This window comes from Perissodus microlepis, chromosome 8 (assembly GCF_051167445.1).
Source record: "Perissodus microlepis isolate ML-2025 ecotype Zambia chromosome 8, ASM5116744v1, whole genome shotgun sequence".
Classification (NCBI taxonomy): domain Eukaryota; kingdom Metazoa; phylum Chordata; class Actinopteri; order Cichliformes; family Cichlidae; genus Perissodus; species Perissodus microlepis.
Genome location: NC_140468.1, coordinates 10,831,656 through 10,853,108, shown reverse-complemented (window position 1 = coordinate 10,853,108; position 21,453 = coordinate 10,831,656). Strand labels below are relative to the sequence as shown.

At 40.3% G+C, this 21,453-nt stretch overlaps 1 protein-coding gene across 1 annotated transcript; it reads right to left on the bottom strand.

Moving 5' to 3' along the window:
* Positions 1-17,239: 17,239 nt before the first annotated feature.
* Positions 17,240-21,395, bottom strand: mmp21 (matrix metallopeptidase 21). Its single transcript, XM_084937464.1, has 7 exons — positions 20,972-21,395; positions 19,932-20,839; positions 19,263-19,402; positions 19,016-19,157; positions 18,623-18,880; positions 18,361-18,533; positions 17,240-17,921 (listed from the first exon to the last, which is right to left on the bottom strand). The coding sequence occupies exons 1-7, from the start codon at positions 21,109-21,111 to the stop codon at positions 17,616-17,618; spliced, it is 2,067 nt and encodes a 688-aa protein (XP_084793590.1). The 5' UTR covers positions 21,112-21,395; the 3' UTR covers positions 17,240-17,615.
* Between the last annotated feature and the right edge of the window lie 58 nt (positions 21,396-21,453).

Sequence of the window (21,453 nt, the reverse complement as noted above, 5' to 3'; positions counted from 1 at the left end):
GCCAGCTCAAGAGAGAACGCTTAACAAAGGCTGTGTGGGAGGGCTTCTCTACAGTGTACGCTCATGAAGTGGACCATTGTCTCAAGTTTTCCCCCAACTGCCAACCCACACGTGTAGTCACAAACCTACCACCCTAGATACACCTAATCGCCATGAAACAGCCTGCCTCCTCTGCACATCGGTGAACTGTGCCCATTTGCACATGCTAACTGTTAGACAGTTTGAACTTAACCTCGCTAAGTGCAAGAGGTCTCATACTAAAGCTCTTAAAAAGACAGTTTGAGAGCAAAAGGCATTATTCTAGATCACTATGCCCGTGTGCTGTCTGAATAATGGAGGGTTTGGCAGCATCATTTGGAAAATGGTGGTATTTTCCAGTGTTTGTTGGCTGATGTTAAACGGGAACTTAATTTTCCTGAGAAATAGTACTACTCAGCCTGTGGGCACAGCTTTTTTTTTCTTCTTTTTCGTCTGTGTCATCTTTGCTTGGACTTTATAGACACATTTTTATGGAAAGCCAATGTAACAAACAAAAATGTATATTTAGGTAAGATCTTTAGAGCCTGCCATTTGGCGCTCGTGACTAAAGTTAATAGTTCCACAGGTAATTTAATTAATCAGCAGCTTTCACTGTTCACAGCAGTTTCAGTGGAAACTGCTAACGGTGTGGTCTACTAATCTCCCAAAAATCAACAGCACATCTTTCATTAGGTGGCAGTTCTGTAAAAACACATGCATAGGCACACACACAGTACATTTCATGTCTATTGTTCTGTTATGGAGGGAGAATCTATATCTAGGTAGACTAGGAGCAAATTTAATTAATGACTTTGGTAATTTCGACTGGCTAATCAATTCAGAACACAAAGCTAACACAGAAACAAAGACTACGCCAAAAGTTCAACATCTTTCTTTTAAAAGCACCCCCAAATACTGACGTGACACAAGCAACACGTCAACTAAGCATCATAATTTGTAACTCTCCATGCTTATTAGGTGGTATCTCAGGCATTATTGGCTGAAGTAATTAACTCGAGCCACCCAAGGGTAAAGGTGTTCATGGTACATATGAGGGCTAAGCCAGCCAAACTGGGGCTAATAATGAAATCAGATACAGTCCCTGCGTCGGGTCACGTGCCGCCAAGCTTGGTCACGGCTTGCGAAAAGTGTCCCGTATGACAATTAAAATGCTGCATCAAATAGTGAAATCAGCCAACAGTAATTACTCCCTGCTCTTTAATGATACAGCTGCAAAGGATCATAAAAGGATCATTTTGCGTAGTTAATTCTAGGAGCTTAAAAGTGAAAATATAAAATCATATTTTCCTCGGTGTAATTTTAAAATGATTATTCTCACAATTAGCTAATGGTATTAAGAGATTGGAATCTCCACAAATGGACTTTGTCTGCACCCCTCTTGTGTTGTGTCAAAAAGAACACCGGTATGGGCATTGACTTCCAAAAATAATGAGTTTCTCTCCTGACTTGATAATTGAAGATATAATGAGGAAGGGAGAAAAAACAGAGAGGTGAAGAGAGAGAAAGGAAGTGTGTGTGTGAGTGTGTGTGTGTGTGTGTGTGTGTAGGAGAAAGAAACAGTGAGAGTGCCCCATATTTTTTGTAACAGCCCTGGGGGCTGGGCACATACACCCCCAGCATTGCAACCTACTTTTTACACCCTTTCCTTGGGAAAAAAGGCCCAAAATGCCCAAATCCAATCTGTTTCTTGTGACACCATTGTCATTTTCACTCTGCGCCAGCTCTGCCACTTCCCTAAATGTGCGCCTCTGTCTTGTTTGTTTGCATGTACTAATGTTGACTGTGAGTACATAAATTACTGCTAAGCAAACATGTAGACATGAAGCAAAAAAGCAGATAAACAAATCGTGAAACAAGGGGCAGCTTAGTCATACTGTAGATGTATATGAAATTTCCTCTGAGCAGCTTCAGAAATGATTATTTTATGTCTCCACATGTATTCTTTAATAATGCACTTGCTGATGTGAATGGTTTTTCGCTTAATATGAATGTTTTATCAGCTCAATTCATATGAGAGACATATAAAAGTAAAATGATTATTTTTTTCCCCCTTATTGTTATTTTTTCTCTCTCTCTCTTCCTTTTCTTGGGGGATGAACCTCCATCACACTTATCGCTTCTGTATCTGCATTGTAAATTAAATTGAACAAGGGCACAGCATTAGGATGCAAATTAAAGACCTTCAAAAAGCATTCAAATAATGATAGGGAGTAGAAAACCAAGGGGGCATTTAGCAAAGTATTGAAGTTTTGCTTGGCTGCCTTTATGAGGCCCTCATAACCATATTCTAGGACTTCTGTCAACATGTTGATAAAATGTATTAGTCTCATTTACAAATGTTGTTTTCATAGAGAAGGTGCTGCTTCCAACCAAATATTGAGTCATTTAAAATAATTGTTTGTTCCACAAATTGCTAAATTTAATCCATCAGCACACATCGGCTCCTCCTGCTGCAGATGATTTTCTGCCGTTCACAAGATGACATTTTCACTGCTAGAATTTCATACAGCTTTCATCTCAGATACAATATAAAAACATATATATCATCCTTCGTTGTGAATGATGTTTCTCGTGTCTTAATGACAGAGCATCTGCCGACTTTTCCTGTCTAGCTTTAACAAACTGTTCCTTATGGGTGGATTAGTATCAAACCATGACAAACATATATACATTTTCGGGGTTGTTAGCAGGTCTGGGATCATTTATTGCAGCAGTTCTCAGTTGGTTTCCAAGAAGCCAGGGGCACGTGCAACCGATTGCTTATGGGGTCCTCAAAAGAAGTTTTCATAGATCAGAAAGTAGAGCTCTGATATTAAAATGGTTAGATCTACAGATTAGCTTTGCGCAGGTGTGATTAGAGGGCTGATTGTGTAAAATGAAAAATTCTGTTCACAAATATAAATCCATTGCAAACAATGTTTTACTGTCAGTGAACAGCTTGAGTTAATGAAGGAAAAGAGTCCTCTAGTAACTTTATAATTTATGTCTAAATGTCTTTTTCATGATATAAACAGATACATATTGCGTAATGAAGGATCCAGGGGTAGTAATGAAACTCAAATGAGATTTGTTGCAGCATGAATTTTGTGCAAGTTGTGATTTATTGTTTTCAAAAACCCATTCCACGCTCTCCTCGTCTCTCCGTGTATGTGCAGCACCTTTTGTTTACTGCAACTATCATCTCTCTGTCAATCACGCTAGATTTATGTTATTTTCGGCAAACACAATAAGCTCGAAAGGCAGAGGTAGAGTCGCATGAGAAAGACAAAGCGTTTCTCTTCTTTCATCTGTTCTCCGTCTTTATCTCCACCTCTCGGCATGAAAGAAATTGCTGCCAGCAGGTAACACGTTCAATTAATCACCTTATTCTTAGATGCAAGTAAAACATGTATTCCTTGATAGCGTAGATACAATTCGATACATCTAGATATTCCGAAAGGCACAATTCTGCATGCAAAATTAAAAAAAAAAATCAATCTTAAGCTCTTTTTTTTCTGCAGAAGATGTGTAGTGCTTTAACAGGCAAGAGAAGCAATTAAAAGCTGGCAGAGGGTTAACTAACACCCAGTGGAGCAAAATCGATGAGCGGGCATCCTGCTTGAACTAATCACAGTACTGAGGTGAAGCCAGCCAGCAGACACGAAAAGTACAGGAAGCAATGACAGGGCTAATGGTTTGGAAAATGCTGCTGATGAATGAGGAGAAAAGGTTGTGACTCTGTCTTTACCCTCGTTTATTTACCTTGCTTCTGGGCGCCATTACATCTTGAATATGATACCAAAGCGTTTTTGGATGACACGGCGTGAAGGATGGTTAGATGCCTGGATAGATGGGTTAACATGCACTTTTGAATGTCAGCTACTTTTTACTTATATGAACCAGTGACACTACTTGCCTTGCAGGTAGTGCTCAAGGAGGCTGGCAGCTGCTTTTGTAGACATTAAGTCCAACCGTCATTTAGACAAAATGTCTCAATACCATTTTCTTGAATGTCTTCTGTGTAAATTACTGCTTACAGCCTGTGAATCACTTTTTTTTTTTCCCTTTCACTCATTCCACCGAGTGGCATCATCTATCATTTTGGGAGCAATGAGCAAGCTAATGGAACCTCTCAGCATTAACAAATAGGACCACTGAAGAATGTGCTATTTGCATCAGGTCATTGTTTGATCCATAAAAGAAAGGAAAAATGATGAAGGAGCGGTAAGGGTGGGGGTGTGTGTGTGTATGCGTGCATGGGGGGTGGAGGGGTGTTTAAAAAAAAAGTCTTCGCTCCCTATTGAAGACAGCAGTCTTGGCAAAAGAGTAAACAATGCAGCCCTGCATACAGCTTGGAGACTTTATGGAGCCATCTCCATGGCAACCCCATTTTCTAGTCATATCTTTAATGAAAAGGTAATGAGAGAAACATAACAGTCCCAACTTCATTACCGGAGTAAGATTCAGTAATAAAAACTGAATCAGAGCGTCTGTCATTTGAAGGAGCAACAACAGCAGCAGGAGCAGCAGGCAGCTACCAAAACACACTTTGGTCATCGAGAACGAGGAGACACATGCCTGTTCTGGTCAGCTGCTGATAAGGAGACGGGGGTCTCATTTCAGAGTCATCACGTCTTATTTACCTGCGTTACATTAAAATGAATTTAACTTTTCAAAATGTTTAGAGTCTGCCTTTGGCTTTATGGTCACACATAAGTTGCCATAAATTGTGCAAAAAGAAACAAAACACTCCCCCGAACAAAGTAACATTAAAAATGTAATTTCCTTGTACAAAATATGTTTATATTAAAGCAGATTCAATTTCAATAAGAATTACATCTGAATACCAGTTTTAGTCAGAGCCTGTTCACTTCCTGTTGTCCCATTGTGCTGAAAATGTCACAAGTTCACCTGGAAATGATCATGGATGAAACAAAATAGTTAAAATATTTTTTTTTACATTTAAGGTAATTGTATTGACGATTAGATGCCAGAACTGAGAGCAAACAATGCCCTTTTGCCTTGTGTTTTTCTTACAATGAAGAACTTTTTGACTTAAAAAAACACTAACATTCATTTAAAGTGCTGGTAGGTCACTACTGCTATATATTCTCTGCTGCTGTCGTTTGATGTGTGATATTAAAACGGCATAAAGAGACACGAGTTGGTGAGATGTCCCTAACACTTTTAGATTTTTGATTGAAATAAAATAAAAAGTACAGCTTCCTGAGTGGACTCACGTGACAATAACATCATCTAGTCCTCATCCCCCTAGCCTTAACGGTATAACTCCAGCCTGAGTTCCTGTTTCTCTGTAGGTAACAAAGCAATCACACACCTCCAGCCCACCTAGATGGGTTGTTAAGCGGCTTGCAGAGGGAGCAACATTGTAGGCAGATGCCTCCTATATGGGATTTTAACAGGATGAGCAGAATTTAGCTGAGCCATCAGCTGTTGTGGGCTGGAATTGAGATCAGCTGATGTACTGGGAATGTGGGCTGAGCTTATTTGTATATTCTGGGTTAAACAGTGGATTTATTAAATTTTTTTTTTTTTTTTTTTTTTTTTTTTTACAGCTGCTGTTGCTGAAAAAATAAAGCAACCCAAACAATATATCTGTGGGCTTAAATTAGACTAAAAAACTGAGGAGAATTCACAGGCTGGTGAACAAAACCTCTCATTTCACATAGCTAATGTGAAGACATGCATGAGTGTACTTTTAAATAAAAAACAAATCTTATGCAACTGTATAAACTGTAAGAACGATTCAACTTAGAAGGTAAAAACATAAAAATCAACGTATATATGAAATTTAAAAAAAAACCTTTTTTATATTTCAGATCACATTTCTCTTTCATACATTGCTAAATGTTCATCAAATGCATGGCTGCATATGAAGCAGTGTAAAAAATGCATTTTATGAGGGCAATGTGTCTTAGTACTCCTTACACTCTCATTACATACATATTTGACAGAAAGGATATTACACACGAGTGAGTGGAGGCGTGGAGTCGGGGGTGGATCAAATCCTCTTGGACAGTCTTTGCATTTTTACACCAGTCTGGGGATCGCCTCTTTGCATTTTACCGAAAAGCTCTGCATTCGTTTTGTTTGTTTAATTGGATATGACCTCTGGAAAGGGGTCGCCCTCCAGAAAATGAGATGTGGTCCCCTTTTGAAAACCCTGTGAGGTAAATATGCGTCACATTTGAAACCGTGTCTCACTGCAGCAGTTTACCTTGTCGTCCTCTCCTCATTATCACAGTAACCTTGTGATCTGGCCAATTTTTCAGTCGTAATGATGTATGATATTCTGAAAGTAATTTTAATCGGGACCGGGGAGATCCAGCTGCCAGGTATCAAAGTCTTTGGCTGCCTTCAGCAATGCACTCGAGCCATGCGAAGTCCACCAGTAGCCAGCCTTTCTCACCTCCTCCCCCCACAGCCCTCAGACATCTTCCATGCATAATTAGGTAGAGTCCTGTGAGAATAGCGAACATTTTTTTTTTTAACCAAGAGGAGGATTTTAAAGAAGCACAGTGTAATGTATTATTGTTTCAACAAGCAGTGGTTCCTGTTGGAGCCAGATACTAAGACAGCCCTGACAGATCCCTGACATAAAATCACCCAGATTTGGCATTTTGTCAAGCACTGATGCGATGTATTCCTACCATGCTGCAATTTAAATTTAACAATCTCTTCTTGAGTGCAAGCAAATGCTAACTGGGGGTTATACTGGAGTCAGCTGAATGATAAGTCGTTGGTATAATAAGAATAATGATTAGAATGACTACAGTCCAGATCTCCTATGAATACGTTTAAGGATAATTGCGCACAGTAACTGGACTACTGTGTTTACAAATGCACAATGACGCCAGAGACAGGACAGTCCGGGAAGAAAGAGTCTACAGAGCAGCAGAGGGATCCGTTTGCATGAATACATTCTTTCCTCATTGTCCTCTCAGACAGGAGGATCATTACTGGCTGGACACATGCTCTGGCAGCAACAGCCTTCATTATGATGCAGCAGTTGACACAGGTTTAACAAAGAGAAATTTGTCTAGCATTTATTTATCTGGAAGAGCAGAGTCTGGCACAATAATGCTGGCAATGGTTATACCAGGCTAAGGTGGATAGACACTCAAGTAAGTTGGCAGTGGCTCACAGTGCTGCAGCCTCCCCTTCCCCTTCTCTCTACCATATCGCCCTCTCACACTTCCCTCAGGTGCAATGCTTTCTCCACCTCGCACATCAAAGAGAAGGCTACAGAGTGAAAGGCTAAGGCGCAGCGTGGCACACAGTTCATCTTCTGTTACATCCCGTTTTTGTGATTCATTTCTAAATTTGGATTTTTCTTGATAGATTAAAAATATTGGTTTTTGTCCAAAATTTCACCCGCAGCAAGATTTATTTACTTATTTTTTTATATCATTAATGATTGAAGGCAGAGAACTTTTTCCTGGTAAAAGTCTACACTGAAGAAAAGCAGAATTGACCTTCTCATCTGTGGGGAAGGTGTGGTTAAGTACCGAGTTTTTGAGGTCTATCTTCTTCCTCCCAAGCTTTGTTGGAAGAAGAGGGTGGAGTGTTTGGCTCGTCCTTGACCTCCCTGTGAACCAAATCCACCAGGAGTCTGTTGCTGAGGAGATTAAAATCAAGCAACAATGAGGCACTGCAGGAGCAAAAAAAAAAAGAAAGAAAAGGGGCCAGTGCTTCCTATATGTGGCACCAATCTGAAGCTGTGGTGTTTTAACCTTTTTTGCTTCTAAAAAGCCAAATCTCTGCTTCTGCTATGACAAGTTCGGTTTCCTGTCGGAGCAACAAAAAGGTCAGCTCCCCCCATTTTTTTATTTATTTACAGAGACCCAGGAGGAGATAAGAGATACGTGTGCTCTGTATGTCTTTGAGGCATCATCGCAGTGAACTGTGGTATCTGTCGAACATCCAGGGAGTGCTGTGAGTGCTGCACCGTCGTCTTATTACAGACAGCAGGTGCAGATGGTTAAAGGCAGGTGCTCTGAGAAAAAAAAAAAAAAAGAAAAACAAGAAGAAGGGGGGAAAAAAGAACAAGCACCTGGTCCCTCTGTTGTAGCAGTCTGGGGCTGCTCTCACTATGATTAGCTTTGTTTCTCCAACAGAGCGCAGCAAGGAACAAGACCTACAACTTCATTAGGGCGAAGCACAGCAGCCCTTCTTTTGCTTTTGTCCTACACTTGACTGCTCTAAGTTAGGATAGTATGTCGGTGAAGATCAGCTTTTTATTATGCGCCACAGCTCTATCACAGGCATCATACCTCTTGACAAGAAAAGAGGTACAATCTGATGCATGTTAGATGCTCTGACTCACAATGAGCGTGCACCGATAAAACCCTTTTCTGATTTTACAAACACCCATGCGGAAAGAGAGAGACAAAGCCCTCAGAGCTGACCCGACAAGCAGATCGCTCCTGCAGGAGTTTGGCTGGGATTCAGTGTATGATTCTGACCCTCTACTGACTTTGTTGCCATTACAGGTGGCGAGACTCAAAGCAATGCCCAGGAAAATCTCTATAATTACAGACTCAGGATACTGTAGTGTATCTTCAAGGACGAGCAGAGGAAATGATTGCCGTACAGTGTTTGTATTGTCAGAGTTTGTATGCCCGCAGATTTGCTTTATTCATGGCTCCACTTCATCTGCCAGCCAACCATTTAATAATTGAAGGAATTATCAGGCCAGTGGATCCAAAGCCCCTCAGAAATGTGTCATGCCCCTGAGCAAAGCCTGCAGAAAAGGGGAGGAAAAAAGGAGAAAGAGGGGCCTTCTAATTCAGTACTCTGTGTGTACAACTACGCATAACAAAACCCTGCAATGTTCCACCTACATACAAAGACACATGCACACAAAGTTAAAAGACAGAGGTTGATGATGCCACAAATGGCAAGCTTTGACTGGCAGAATATCAATACCTCATAACAGTGGGAGCCCATGCATGTCAGATAAATTTATGATTCCCTCCAAATGCTGCTCTCCTATTTTCCTCTGCATCAAAATGGGTGTTTTTGATGTAGCTAGATTTCACCATGCAGTTTGGCTAGTGTCCCTCATACAAAGAATGTGACTGACGCAACATTAATCTCCAAACAAAGACACTGGCACAACTACTCCACACAATTTCAGGGCTATGAGGTGGCAACGTCAGTCTCGATTTCTCACTGCTCCTTCACAAGCTGCTCCACTTTCTCCGAATTCTCATTTAGATCAAACAAAACACTCCAGAAAGGAGGTGAAATGGTACCGTTTAAATCCGTGACACACATGCACACAGGGGACCTCCTTCTCATTTTCTAAACAGAGTCGTGGCAAGAACTTTTAAATTTGCCATAATAAGGTGTGACCTACATGAGAGTGAGCCAAAGCCCAAACTCCAGCTCCCAGCAAGATTCCCGTCTACTGAGTATTCCAAAATGTAATGCATGAACATTAAGGAGGAGAGTGCTTCTCCTCTAAGACATAATTCTCTCATGGTTGACACACGACACTTCCTGGAGCATAGGTTAGAATATACACCGCATCCTTCAAGGCGAAAAGCATGCAATATTTATTTTATTGATGCACTGTTTGGTACATTAAAAACACGTTACCGACACCAGCCAGAGGTTGTAACATAATATAATCTCTTTGACAGTGACATATGAAATACACCCCTTAGCTGACATTCATGAATAATGGCAGCTGTTTGAAAAAACTCTGAGGTTTATTTTCAAATAGGTTTCAGTTGCAATGCTGCAAAACAGCTATCCTGCTGTTTGGGTTTAGTGAGTAGGTGCTAGGAAATGCATCTTTTATATCTTGTATGAGCGCAGGACATTGTAACATGTGTTTAACAAAAAGAACAGGAAGGAAGGGAGGAAGGAAGGAAGGATGGAAGGAGAAGATTTTGAGATAATGACTTGACTACACATTTACTGACAAATTAAAAACTAGAGACTTAACATTGCAGAGATATTTCATCATGTGCAAGGTGCTTTGTGTTATTTTTATGGCAGAGCTCCCTCAGAATAGAATCTCTGGGTTAAAGTGGCAGTCGTTCACTCTTTCCAGCGTCTGTGTGAAGGGGTAGTCTATTCTGCGTGGACTAGGGGCCTCGTTAAGGGTGGCAAGCCCAGGGAGTGCTCCTGAGGCAGCTGAAAGAGAGCCGAAGCACTACCAAGACTAAGTAAGAACATACCAGCCCTTTGCTCACATAGCTGCCGATAATTTTCTAGCTCCAGACCATAATCCTGTAAAGGTTACGATAAGACTGGACTCTGCAGATAACTTGTGACATCTGAAAGTGTTCCTTTGGCAACATTGTAACAACGCAGATTGAAAGTTACAAGAAACCGGTCGGGGAGATTATCAGAAAAAATACCTGTTTTACAAGAGACATTTTTCAGTTATCAGAGTAAGATAGGCCTAGCTGTTACTAATAAAAACTGCTTAATTATCCTTAAGGGTGAGTGACAGTGAACCAGCATCCTCAATGCTGGGTACTAAAAGCTGAAGCATCCATCCATTCACTTCTACTAACCAATTTAGTGTCAAGGTTGGCCTGGAGCCTATCCCAGAGGTCATAGGGCAAGAGGCAGGGTACACCCTGGACAGCTTGTTAGGGTGTACCCCAGTAGGGTGTTAGCTAACACAGACACAGGGACAACCTTTCACGCTCAGAGTTACAGTCACTGTGGGAAGTCAGAGAATCCAGAGAAAACCTATCCAAACACAGGGAGAATATGACAAGTCAATGCAGAAAGGCCCCAGATGATGATCATGAGGTAGGGCTGGGTTGGAATGCAGATGTAAAGCAATTGCAGTGAGTTGCTATAACTCAGCAGTCCCCAACCTTTTTTGCGCCACGGACAATATTTTATGCCCGACAATATTTTCACGGACCGGCCTTTAAGGTGTCGCGGATAAATACAACAAAATAAAACTAGTACCGGTACTGAAAAAAAAGAAGATTTATTCATAACACGCGTGAAAAGACCCAGGAAAACCGAGTTAACGATAAAAACGATAACAAAATAGCACTGAAAACCAATAAAAACCCTGAAAACCATACATTTCACACCTGAGCCTCAACTCTCGCGGCCCGGTACCAAACGACTCCCAGACCCGAGGCCCGGGGGTTGGGGACCGCTGCTATAACTTAAAACATCTATCCAGTGAACCATCAGCCTGGGTGGGCCAGGTAGCAGGAACTGCAACTCAGCTTAACTTCTGTGTACGTCTACAATGATATGAGTGACTTTTTAGTCACCCCATTTAATGTTTTCCAACCTAATTTTAAGCTGAAAGTGAAACCTGGACACAAAAACAGGACTGGCATGTAACACAAAGTGTAGCAACCTTGTCCCCCTGTTAAATTCAAACCCAGCCATCATTCCCCCTCCCCTGAGTTCCACCCCATCTGTTCCTCTGGTAGAAAAGTGAGGCAAGAGGGGGAAGGAGGAGAAATAGGGGTTGGGGAACTGAGGTGAGGATAAAATCAGGATTCGATCTTCAGATAGAGGAGGTACAGATGATGGTTAAAAGGTGGTGGGTGTTTTGCATGTGAAAGGAGCAACAGAGTGAGTGAGGAGGAAAGCCAAAATCCAGTTGTCAACCACTTGACAAATTGCTTGTTTGGTTCTTCTGAATGTGCAAGTAGTCTTATAAGCAGATGTGGCTGTAAAATGACTGGAGACAATTTTGTTGACAAGTTGTAACAACATCACACCATATTTTGTGTGAATGTGTGAAGCTGGAACTTGTGATCGCTGTAAAATGAGGACATTTGAAACCGAATAAAAGAACTCTGCTGCCGCTGATGTAGCTATCAAAAGGCTTTCTGTAACAGCAATAGTGCATAACTCCTTTCGGACTAATTAAACGTCTGGTTTCTGCAAAGGTTTAACTTATCAAGTCTACCAAGCAATGTTAGTTTAATTTCAAGAAACAATGTCTTCTTACATTTGATCACCCACACTGCGATTCTACTAATGTTAGTTTTCAGAGAAACCACTTTGTGCTGAATAAATACTTCCAGTACAAAAAAATCAGCACGGCGAGATTTTTTTTCATCCTTCAAAGTGCAACTTGAATATACAATAAAACACAAAGATAGCTCAAGCATTAGGTGTTCTTATCTGCCTCTAGCCCAGTATTCAGACTGCTTTACGTTTCTTGTTTCCTCCCTTTGTTTGTCTGCCATGGCACGCACAACTCCTGTCACTTTCCCAGGCTTGTAAATGAAAGTGGTGGCCTGGTAGTCACTTCTGTGCGGCCATGCATAAGAGAACCTCCTCCCTCCCCCCTTGACCTGCAGTTGCCATTCAGACTGACATGCCTTGTTTTGTCTCCAAAATTCCTCCTTAGCCAAAGGTCAAGGTTCAGTTTGCAGCGGGTGGGAGATTCCCCTGCCACATATGGAGGCAAATTAGCGAACTGACTGGATTTGTTGGGAAGGTTGCTTGTGGTATGACAAACATATCCTCCTCCACACTCACAGTATTTGTTTATCAGGTATTTAGTCAATACCTAAATTCTGCATTATGCATGAGGCTACACAATACTTAATTACACTTGCATGATTTGGATTCCTCATTCAAATTAGGCTGTTTGATACATGGGGTATTCTCTAGAGAAGACATGTAATTACTGTACTATTTCTATTTGGCATAGAAACTCCTGCTTGCATGTATAAACAAGAAGAAATGTGAAGGCAAAGATACTTGTTCTGCCATCTAAAAATATGGTTTTAGTCCACACTTACACAGTTTTCAATCACACAAATGGAGTTTCTTCTTCTCCACAGTATAATGAAAGCATGAAGGCTTGGGTTTATGAATTCAAAATCCTATTTACCTTTCTACTACATTAAAGATCCTTAGCGAGGAGCACTTTGCGCCAAACTATTTGATGATAAAACCTTTGAAATAATGATTTAAATTTGAAATTGAGAGGCAGTCGCAAAGGATTCAGTCAGTATTTTTTTCTTTTGAGCCAAACCTCTTCATCTGGGGGCAAGAAGAGAAGCAGAAAGGATGGACGGGAGGGAGAGAGACGTGTACGAGGACATCTGTGTGTGTATGAGTTTGTACGTTTTAATTGTAATGGGGGTGTACATGTGTATGCATTTGCAAACTCAATGTTTGTGAGCATCGCCGTGCATTCCTGTGTGTAGTTTGTCTCTTGCCGAGTGCTTGATTTTTTTGAACCATTGTAAACACACCAGAGCCTTGTTAACAATGCCACTCAGAGTTAATGCTCAAAACAACTTTCAACTGAAAATCCGCTTTTCAGGAAAGTCTGAATTCCACGCTTATTACTGCAGAATAAATGCTGATCCGCACTCCACCTCAATGTGGCGTCGGAAATCTTTGGCAGAAACTACAAATTCCCTTTTTAAACATAGCGCAGAGTGTGTGTACACCAGGTAAACTGTATTTCCATAAACTGTCATTTCAGGATGCACTCTCGCCCCACACACGTCAAAATTTCCACAGTAGGTTGCTGACAAGGGGTGGGGGGGACATTTACAGTACGTGGAATAAATCCTATCTTTTCTTTTTCTGCTGTTAAAATATATCTGACATATTCAAGGAGTGAAAGAAATGCAACAGAGACATGCATCCGCTACCAGTAAAACCCACAAAGATGCCTCAAAAAACTTCATATGGATGCTGACAACAGTGCACTGTGTGTTGAGGTTGCCCTCTGCTGGGCTCTTTTTTGCAACTTTGGAAGATAAGTTTAACTGCTTCAAGGCACAATATAATGTTACTAGATTAACATTTTAACAGAGCATTTACACCAGACTTCACTTCATAGAGGGAGGTGCTAAGCTATGGGCTGCCGAAGGTGCAGAACAGTTTGACAAAGATTAAATGCTGGCGTAGATGCATAAGTAATTGGAAGGATGAGAATGTAAATACCTCAGAGCAAATTTATTATTATCAGGAGATTGACTTCTTGCTCTTATTGCATTTGCTGTTTAGAATAAGAAGAAATAATAGCTTCATATTTTATTCTGAAAGTTGTTGTGTTTTCTTTTCAATATATGCATGTTAATAGCTGTAAAAAACCTATTCAAACTACCATAAGAACCCTCAATCAATCATAGCAGCGTACTTATCATAAGGAGCACAATTCCGCTTTTGTATGTATCCTGTGGAGCGTCGCCTTGACTTTGAGAACAGATTAATAAAAGAAAACCTGCCCGGAAATGAATAGGTGTGGAGCCTTTGCACATTGCATTGCCTTTGTCTTTGATTTGATTGTTGTCACACAATGCTTGAGCTATTTGATGTCAAGACACCGGGAAATTCGAAGATTTGATCACAAATAAAATCAGTGAAGAAAACTAGCATAAAAAATGATTGCCTATGATTTTCTGATAATTGTCTTATTACAGATTTGCTATGTGAAAAGTGACTCCGGAAATCTCCCTTTGTGTTGGATAATTGGTTTAAACAGTGTTTAGACCTTTTAATTAAGTAATAATTATTATCATACTTAAGCAGCTTAACTGTTGTGCACCGCTTAAAAGTCCCCAAATTATATTTATAATATACAATTGAGGGTGTTTTTTTCCAGATTAATAAAACCTAAATTATTTTGGATCAATGGATCATAGTTACTGGTAAATAAAAAATCACTGATGTGCATTTATCTATTTCATATTTCAGCTGTTTTCAGTTTTAATTCCTGAGATGTTGCTTGATAGATTAATTGATAATAGTATGATTAATCTGCAAAATAGTAAGAAATACAAGTTTTCAAATAAATAATAATAGTAGAATAAATAGATTAAACAGATTAAACCTGTACTTGAGCAAAATACTCAGTTAGTACTGAGCTATCATCCAAAGGTATTAGGTACTGTAAGGTTAAGCAGATAAGACTAAAGGGCATAGATCCCAAAGAAGGCACAAAACGCACACACAACAGAAGGTAAACAGACACTCTGACAAAGGATTGAAGGGAAGGGCAGGGCTATGAATACACTTAAGGGTAATAAGGGAGAATGGAAACAGCTGGGGAACAAGAGGCAGGTGAAGTAAATCCATAAATAATGATACAGGATGTAAAACAGAAAGTAAGACACACAAAAAAGGGAAACTCAAAAGGTAAAATGGGAAGTAACTTGGGTGCAACACTAACAGGGTGAATTAATAATAATAATAATAAAGCCCATTTTTAAAGAGACTGTATTTACCATTCCCTCCAACAAGATGTGACATTTGTTATTTTTCTATGAACACACTAACAGTGATAAAATTCCTGCACTCATTATTAATTCGGCCCCAGACACGGGACAGCAAGGATATCATTAAAAGGATAACACTCACAGACAAAAATCTCTACATTTAAATGCAACACACAACCTACACGCAGCAGCTTGTTGAACTAATCCCTTGACAAATGCAAAAACACATAATTGTATGATCCTCATTTGAAATAACACCAGAAATCATTTATTTCCATGTTTTAAGAAAAAAAAATCCCTTGGAGACATATAAATAAGGCAACAGTATTCAAAGTTATTTTCATGTCTTGGAAGAGTTTGGGGATATTCAGTATATGGATGTGCTGCGGGAGTTTCATCCCATTCTCCAGTTTCTAAAGTGCCTCCCATGTGAATTGCAACGACACAGGTTTTTGTATTTCTCTGGGGCTGCTGCAGCTTCATCAGCATGACTGATCTCATATATCATAGTCGCATTCAAAGAGGCCCGAGGTGTAGGGAAGGGAGTTTCAACGGCAGTACCATCAGTGCAAAAGCACAGATCAGTGAGCTGCCGGGGACCATATGAATGCATGAATAACAGTTTGTATTTAGGATTTTGCTGCATGTGAAATTCCAGGATGGAGGAGGTGTATGGTGCCTCATAATGGGATAAACAAACAGATCAAATGGCTGCACTGCACTGCATCATCTTATGTACTGAATTCAACATTCCTGTGTCAATATTTTATGCTGAGATTTGCAGAATAAAAGCTGATTTTATTCAAACAACAATACCTTGGGCATATGTAAGTGACTTCTCTTGATTGTTAATATTACAATATAGTATTTTAATAAATAATATTTTCTAATTTTCTTTAAGTTTGCATTTTTAATATGAAGCTCGTGTTTATAATAATCACTAAAATGTTGCCTAATCCTGTTAAATCACAGAAATCATTTTAATCTTACAAGAAAAAAACAAAACATTAGCTCAAAAAACAAGCAGAGGTATGAGCAGACAGAGAAGCTGTGTGAGTAGACTCATCATCCCATGATAACCCTCTATGTAGCTCCACTTACCGCAACATTTTGTTCCTTTGCTTGTAATTGATTTCTACTTTAATTTATTAATATAGCCTACAGAGCGCCTGCAGCACAATGCTAGTTATCTGGGGCCCACCAGGAGCCTAATCTCTTAAGATGAGCTGAATTAATAAGCGTCTTCAAGTAACATATTGATTACAGAATCAATGCCTGTTTCTTTGCATCATGCTCAAATCATTATTATAAAATATAACAGTATTATGGCACCTTGTTCAATCGTTTTTCTTCAGTGCGCATTTCAAAAGGCTCTCTTTTGATTGATAGTGTGTCTGTCATAATGAGAGGGCATTCAAAAATACGATGTCTCGATAGTTGTTTTCCACCACCTCCAGGTTGTTATTGATAAGGGTTATCTGATTCCCTCAGCCAAAAAACCCTATTGTAGTGGAAGAGTTGCTCTTAACTTTTAAGGGTTTTTAATAAAGACGAAGTTTCATGGCTTCCAGGTCACTTCTTTCGTTCTTTCTTTCATGCCTACAGGCAGATGTGGATTTCTACAAGTATAATTTACAGGAATTGAGAGTTTCGTACAAATATAGAATTATCAAATCATCCAGTCGTGCCAATAGGGACTAGTACTGTATATCTACACCTCGATCATCAATCTAAGTTGAGAGAATAATGTTGTATCCCTTCCAGGCACATACTGTACCAAAAAGAAACAATCCGAGGATACAAATCTGATGTCTTTTTTTTCTTCAATATTATTCCGTCAAAAGAAAGATGCTTTCAATCTGTAATTTTACCCAGAAACCAGCTCTTCCACTTTGAGCAAAATTCTATTTTTATACACTCTTAATACCACAAATCTTCTTAGAGGTTTTCTTAAGATTACATGTGACATAAGAAGTCACTTCACAGTACGCACAAGCCTGTTTTAATGTTATTTTGCACATTTGCCATTTGAAAGCATTTTCCTACACAGTGCACTTACAGTAAGCACATCAAATATCATTTTGAGCAGCTCAGCAAAACATTTATTGGCTTTATCTACATTATACATACATGTATTCTCTGAATTGTTTTTGTGGCAGAATGCATTCAGCACTGCTCCGAAAAAGAGAAAAGGAATGAAAGAGCAGCTGTTACATATATAAATAACACACCTCGGTGAAAATTAGCCAACAAAATTCAAAATTGTTGTTGTCTTCTAGAAATTAGACAGTTATTGCAGCTTGACAATATGTGTGCATAAAACGAAATCAGTAGATCACATATGCAAACTTTAGCAAGCTCTATCACATCTCTGCTGCAACACTCTCAGCGGGTTAGTTTGAGTGCAGTGGGATGAACATTGCAGATATCAAACCAATGCTGATCCACCTCCTTATGTGGCAGCAGGCCATTTCGTGGCAGAAAGGGCCGTCGCCAGCGATCACGACTGCCCACTACTTGCCAGAAGCGTATGCCCTTGAGTAGAAAGATGGCATTGTGAGTGTAGGAGAAGTAGGCAGCGTCAATGTTGCCATCTGGATGGTCTGTGTTCACCACAGGAGGGAAAACATCTCTGATGTTTTTTGGGAACCCTCTTGCCAAGTTGTTGGCTTCCATGCTGAATGCATACACCTGTTCAAAGAGATAATTGCTCTTTTTTTTGTTATGCAGAAATCAATTCAATTATACAATGCAAACAATTCACAGAGGAACTTTAGTGCATTTGTTTGCTTGAAGACATTCCCTCATAATCCTAAGAAACAATTAATTAGCTTGGGTTTTCTCCAGGACTCTGCTTTTTATATCTGCATGTTCTGCTAATCGGTATTGCTAGATTGCAAACCACAGATGGAAACAGTTTGATTAATGACCATTAAGCCTAAGCCACATTTTAAGTTTAAATAATGTATAATGTATAATGGTCTGTGTGTTTTAATATCGAACCACATCATTCCAGCTTGTCATTTAAGCACTTCATGAATATTTCCTAATTTACTTTCTTACTGAACCTCATGTCTTTGCTCTTATATCAGTGTAATAATATCTGACAGCCAGGTAATATTGCACTTACAAGATTGTTTTTAAAGAAGTAGATGTGGGAGTCCCTCCTGTCATAAAAGGCTGTGTCAATAGGACTTGGCACCCCTGGGAATCCTTCAGAGATTAACCTCGGATAATGGTGGCCTTCAGAGTCTTGTCCAAACACCTGGTCGTTCTCACTATCATACCTCCAGAACTGAGTACCTGTAGATAAATAAGTTAATTACATTTTCACCAAGTATTCATTTGTTCACTAACTCTTTTTAAACAGTATAACTCTCCACTTAGTGTACCTCTGAAGAAATATACAGCATCTCTTCTCCTGGACCAGACATGGACATGTGCATCTACTCCATCCATTGGGATCCCATGCCAGCCAGTTTGCAGCGGAACTGGATCACCATAACGCGTTCTATTATTCCTGTTCTCATACAGCCAGTACCAGCCATCTCTCATGAAATAGGTGTTAAAGCGGATCACCACCTCCCCATAGGGTGTCTTCTCCTTTCTGATCCAATCAAACACCGTGTTGAACCGACCTTTACAGCCTCCTGGTGTCAAATGCAAGCACAACAGATGGGGGTGGGGTGGGGGGGTTTGCGTCAGGCAATTAGGGCAAAAATACAGCAAAGTGCATTTCTCTAAGAGTGTATAAGTAACCACTAGATGGTGCTGTAACCATGTACCATAGAGTTGCTGTATAGCTTTTCTGTCCATCCAGTCCATTTCAAAGCTGGACTCCTGCGGTAGATAGCTGGGCTGCATTATGGATCCGGGTCTATATATGTGAGGTAGACCCAAAACATGGCCAATCTCATGAACTGCTACCTGAACAGGTTTAATATTTTTAAGACGTTGTTAGAGCAATGCGTTGTTAATCACTGGAATTATTTAAATCTGGCAGTTCCTTTGATCGTGCAGTAATATAATTACTTTGAGAAGGCTGATTCCACTGCCAACATTGGGAGTTGTGAAGTGCTCATCATCATCAAAGTGTATATCACCCAGGAACCAAGCATGGGCAAATTCTTGACCAGTGCCATCGAACTTCTGATTACATCCCAGATGCCTTCCTATGAAAGAATTTCACAACGATGCAGTATGTTATTTGGCACAAAAAGGAGGTACAGTGGAAACATTAATGATCCTCTTCAGACATACATACACACGACCCTAAGAAGGGCCAGTCTAAGAAGACTGGTGGTGGTTTACTTAGTTTTTGTGTTTAATAAGCCTCATTAACAGATGCTTTATTAGTCTTAAACATATATGTGGCCAAGGAGATAACATCCTTTAACTTTTTTATCCTGAAATGAGAAATTAACCTTCACAGACTAGTGATGTGAAGGATCAAATCTAAACATTCCACATTTTATTCATAAAAATAGTGATTTACATGTCCACCTAACAAGTGAAAGCTCCCCAGTGTCATCTCAGAAGAAGACACAAATCCTTTTGGGGTTGTGTCAGGAAGGGCATCTGGCATAAATCTCTGCCAAACCAGACATGCAGAGCTACCTGCTGTGGCAGCTGTGAATAAAGGAGCAGCCAAAAGTAGCTTTCATGCTGCAATGAAGCTCATAAACATTGACTAAAACCCACCTGTACCAAATCCCAGCCTGATGTCAACATCCTCCAATGGGGCATGCGTATCCTCCACAAATTCCAGTGGCGACACCTCACTCCACATCCTGAAAGCCAGTCTGAAGATGTATCTCTGCTCGTCAATAGTCAGCTGGCTGCTGTAGCCTTCTCCTATCAGCCTCCAGTTTAACACCTTCTTGGAAAAAGCCATGTGGCCAGTTGGAGTCAAATCTCTCTTCCGCCTGCTTTTGGATATGAGACTTGCGAGAGGTTCCTTCTTGCGTCTCACTGCTTCACTCTGATGCGCGTTCGCACTGATATTCCCGGTTTGGCTGCCCGGTCTGCTGTCGTGCGAGCTGTTTAGGGAAGTGATCTTTAAAAGCTCCGTTGTATAATTCATGCTGGTGTCATTGGAAATGGCTGTGAACACACCGTCTGTATCATTAAAATTTAATATGTCGTCTTCAGAGAAATTTGCAGTACCTAAAGAAGTGCCACTGATTATGTCACTTGCTGTGTTGTTCCTGTTGGTCTCAGTAAAACTGTCAGTGGTACTGTTTTCAAAATCAAAGTCACCACTGCTCTGAGGTGCTGTAGTGATGACAGGGATGGTCAGACCAGTCTCTTTATCAGGGACTCCACACCTTGGTTTGTTCATTGCTAACTTGGTGGCCTCATCAAACACCCCTGTAACAGGCAGACCTGAAACCCTCTGAAACTCTTTAAGTGCTGAAATAAAGGCTTGGTTCTCATTTTGACGGTTATAGCCCTGCTGATCACCAGCTCGATGAGCAGCCCTCGAGTAAGACGCTGAGGTTCCCTCCTGGATTGTGGCTTGAAGATCGTCGAGGAAGTCACCACTGAAAGAGGTGTCTGAATCCTCAAACTGAACCTCCTCCCAGTTAACTGGCTTGATGAATCCATATCTAGAGAGAAATAACTAAAACAAGACACGGGTTACATTAGACAAATCCTGTGTCTGGTTAAATGGATGCTGACGTTTGAGAAACACAGGAAGTCAAAAAAGAAGAAAAAAACAATATACCTCAGCTGTGTACTTGTCTGTTATAGCCTGAGCTTTGTGAGAATTAAGTGTCTGCGTATCAGAATGATCCCGATTATGGAAAAGTTTCTCTGCATCAGTTGTGCTAATGTTGGTCAAAAAGAACATAAATATCAGCTGGATTAAATTCAGCATCGTGGCCTTTAGCGGTGTACTCCTGGGTCTATATGCAAGATGAGATGATGACAAGTGAGGAGCAACGCTGCTTTATAAGCAAATCCTTTGCTTCTCCACACCCCTCAGAGGTGTGACTCTACAGATGTAACCTGCTTTCTTCACCTCTGCGTGAAAAGTAAACTTTTACAATCTACAACTGCTCAATTTGACTCTTTCTCTGTGGTTATGTTATACAAGCTTCAGTGGTTTTAAATGGACTGCAGCTGATCCGTGGAAAGATGTTAAAACCTTCACTTTCATGTGGACAGTAAAAGACCCCTGCAAGCACTGTGTTGAACAGGAAATAAACACACAAACACA

Bases quoted from the DNA above. Each gene is read 5' to 3' on its own strand.
- mmp21 (XM_084937464.1), bottom strand. From the start codon at position 21,111: ATGCTGAATTTAATCCAGCTGATATTTATGTTCTTTTTGACCAACATT. The intron at 19,403-19,931 runs GTGGGTTTTAGT...ATTCTTTCATAG, and splicing joins CAGGCTGGGATTTGGTACAG to GAAGGCATCTGGGATGTAAT. The intron at 19,158-19,262 runs GTAATTATATTA...AAACCTGTTCAG, and splicing joins GTGGAATCAGCCTTCTCAAA to GTAGCAGTTCATGAGATTGG.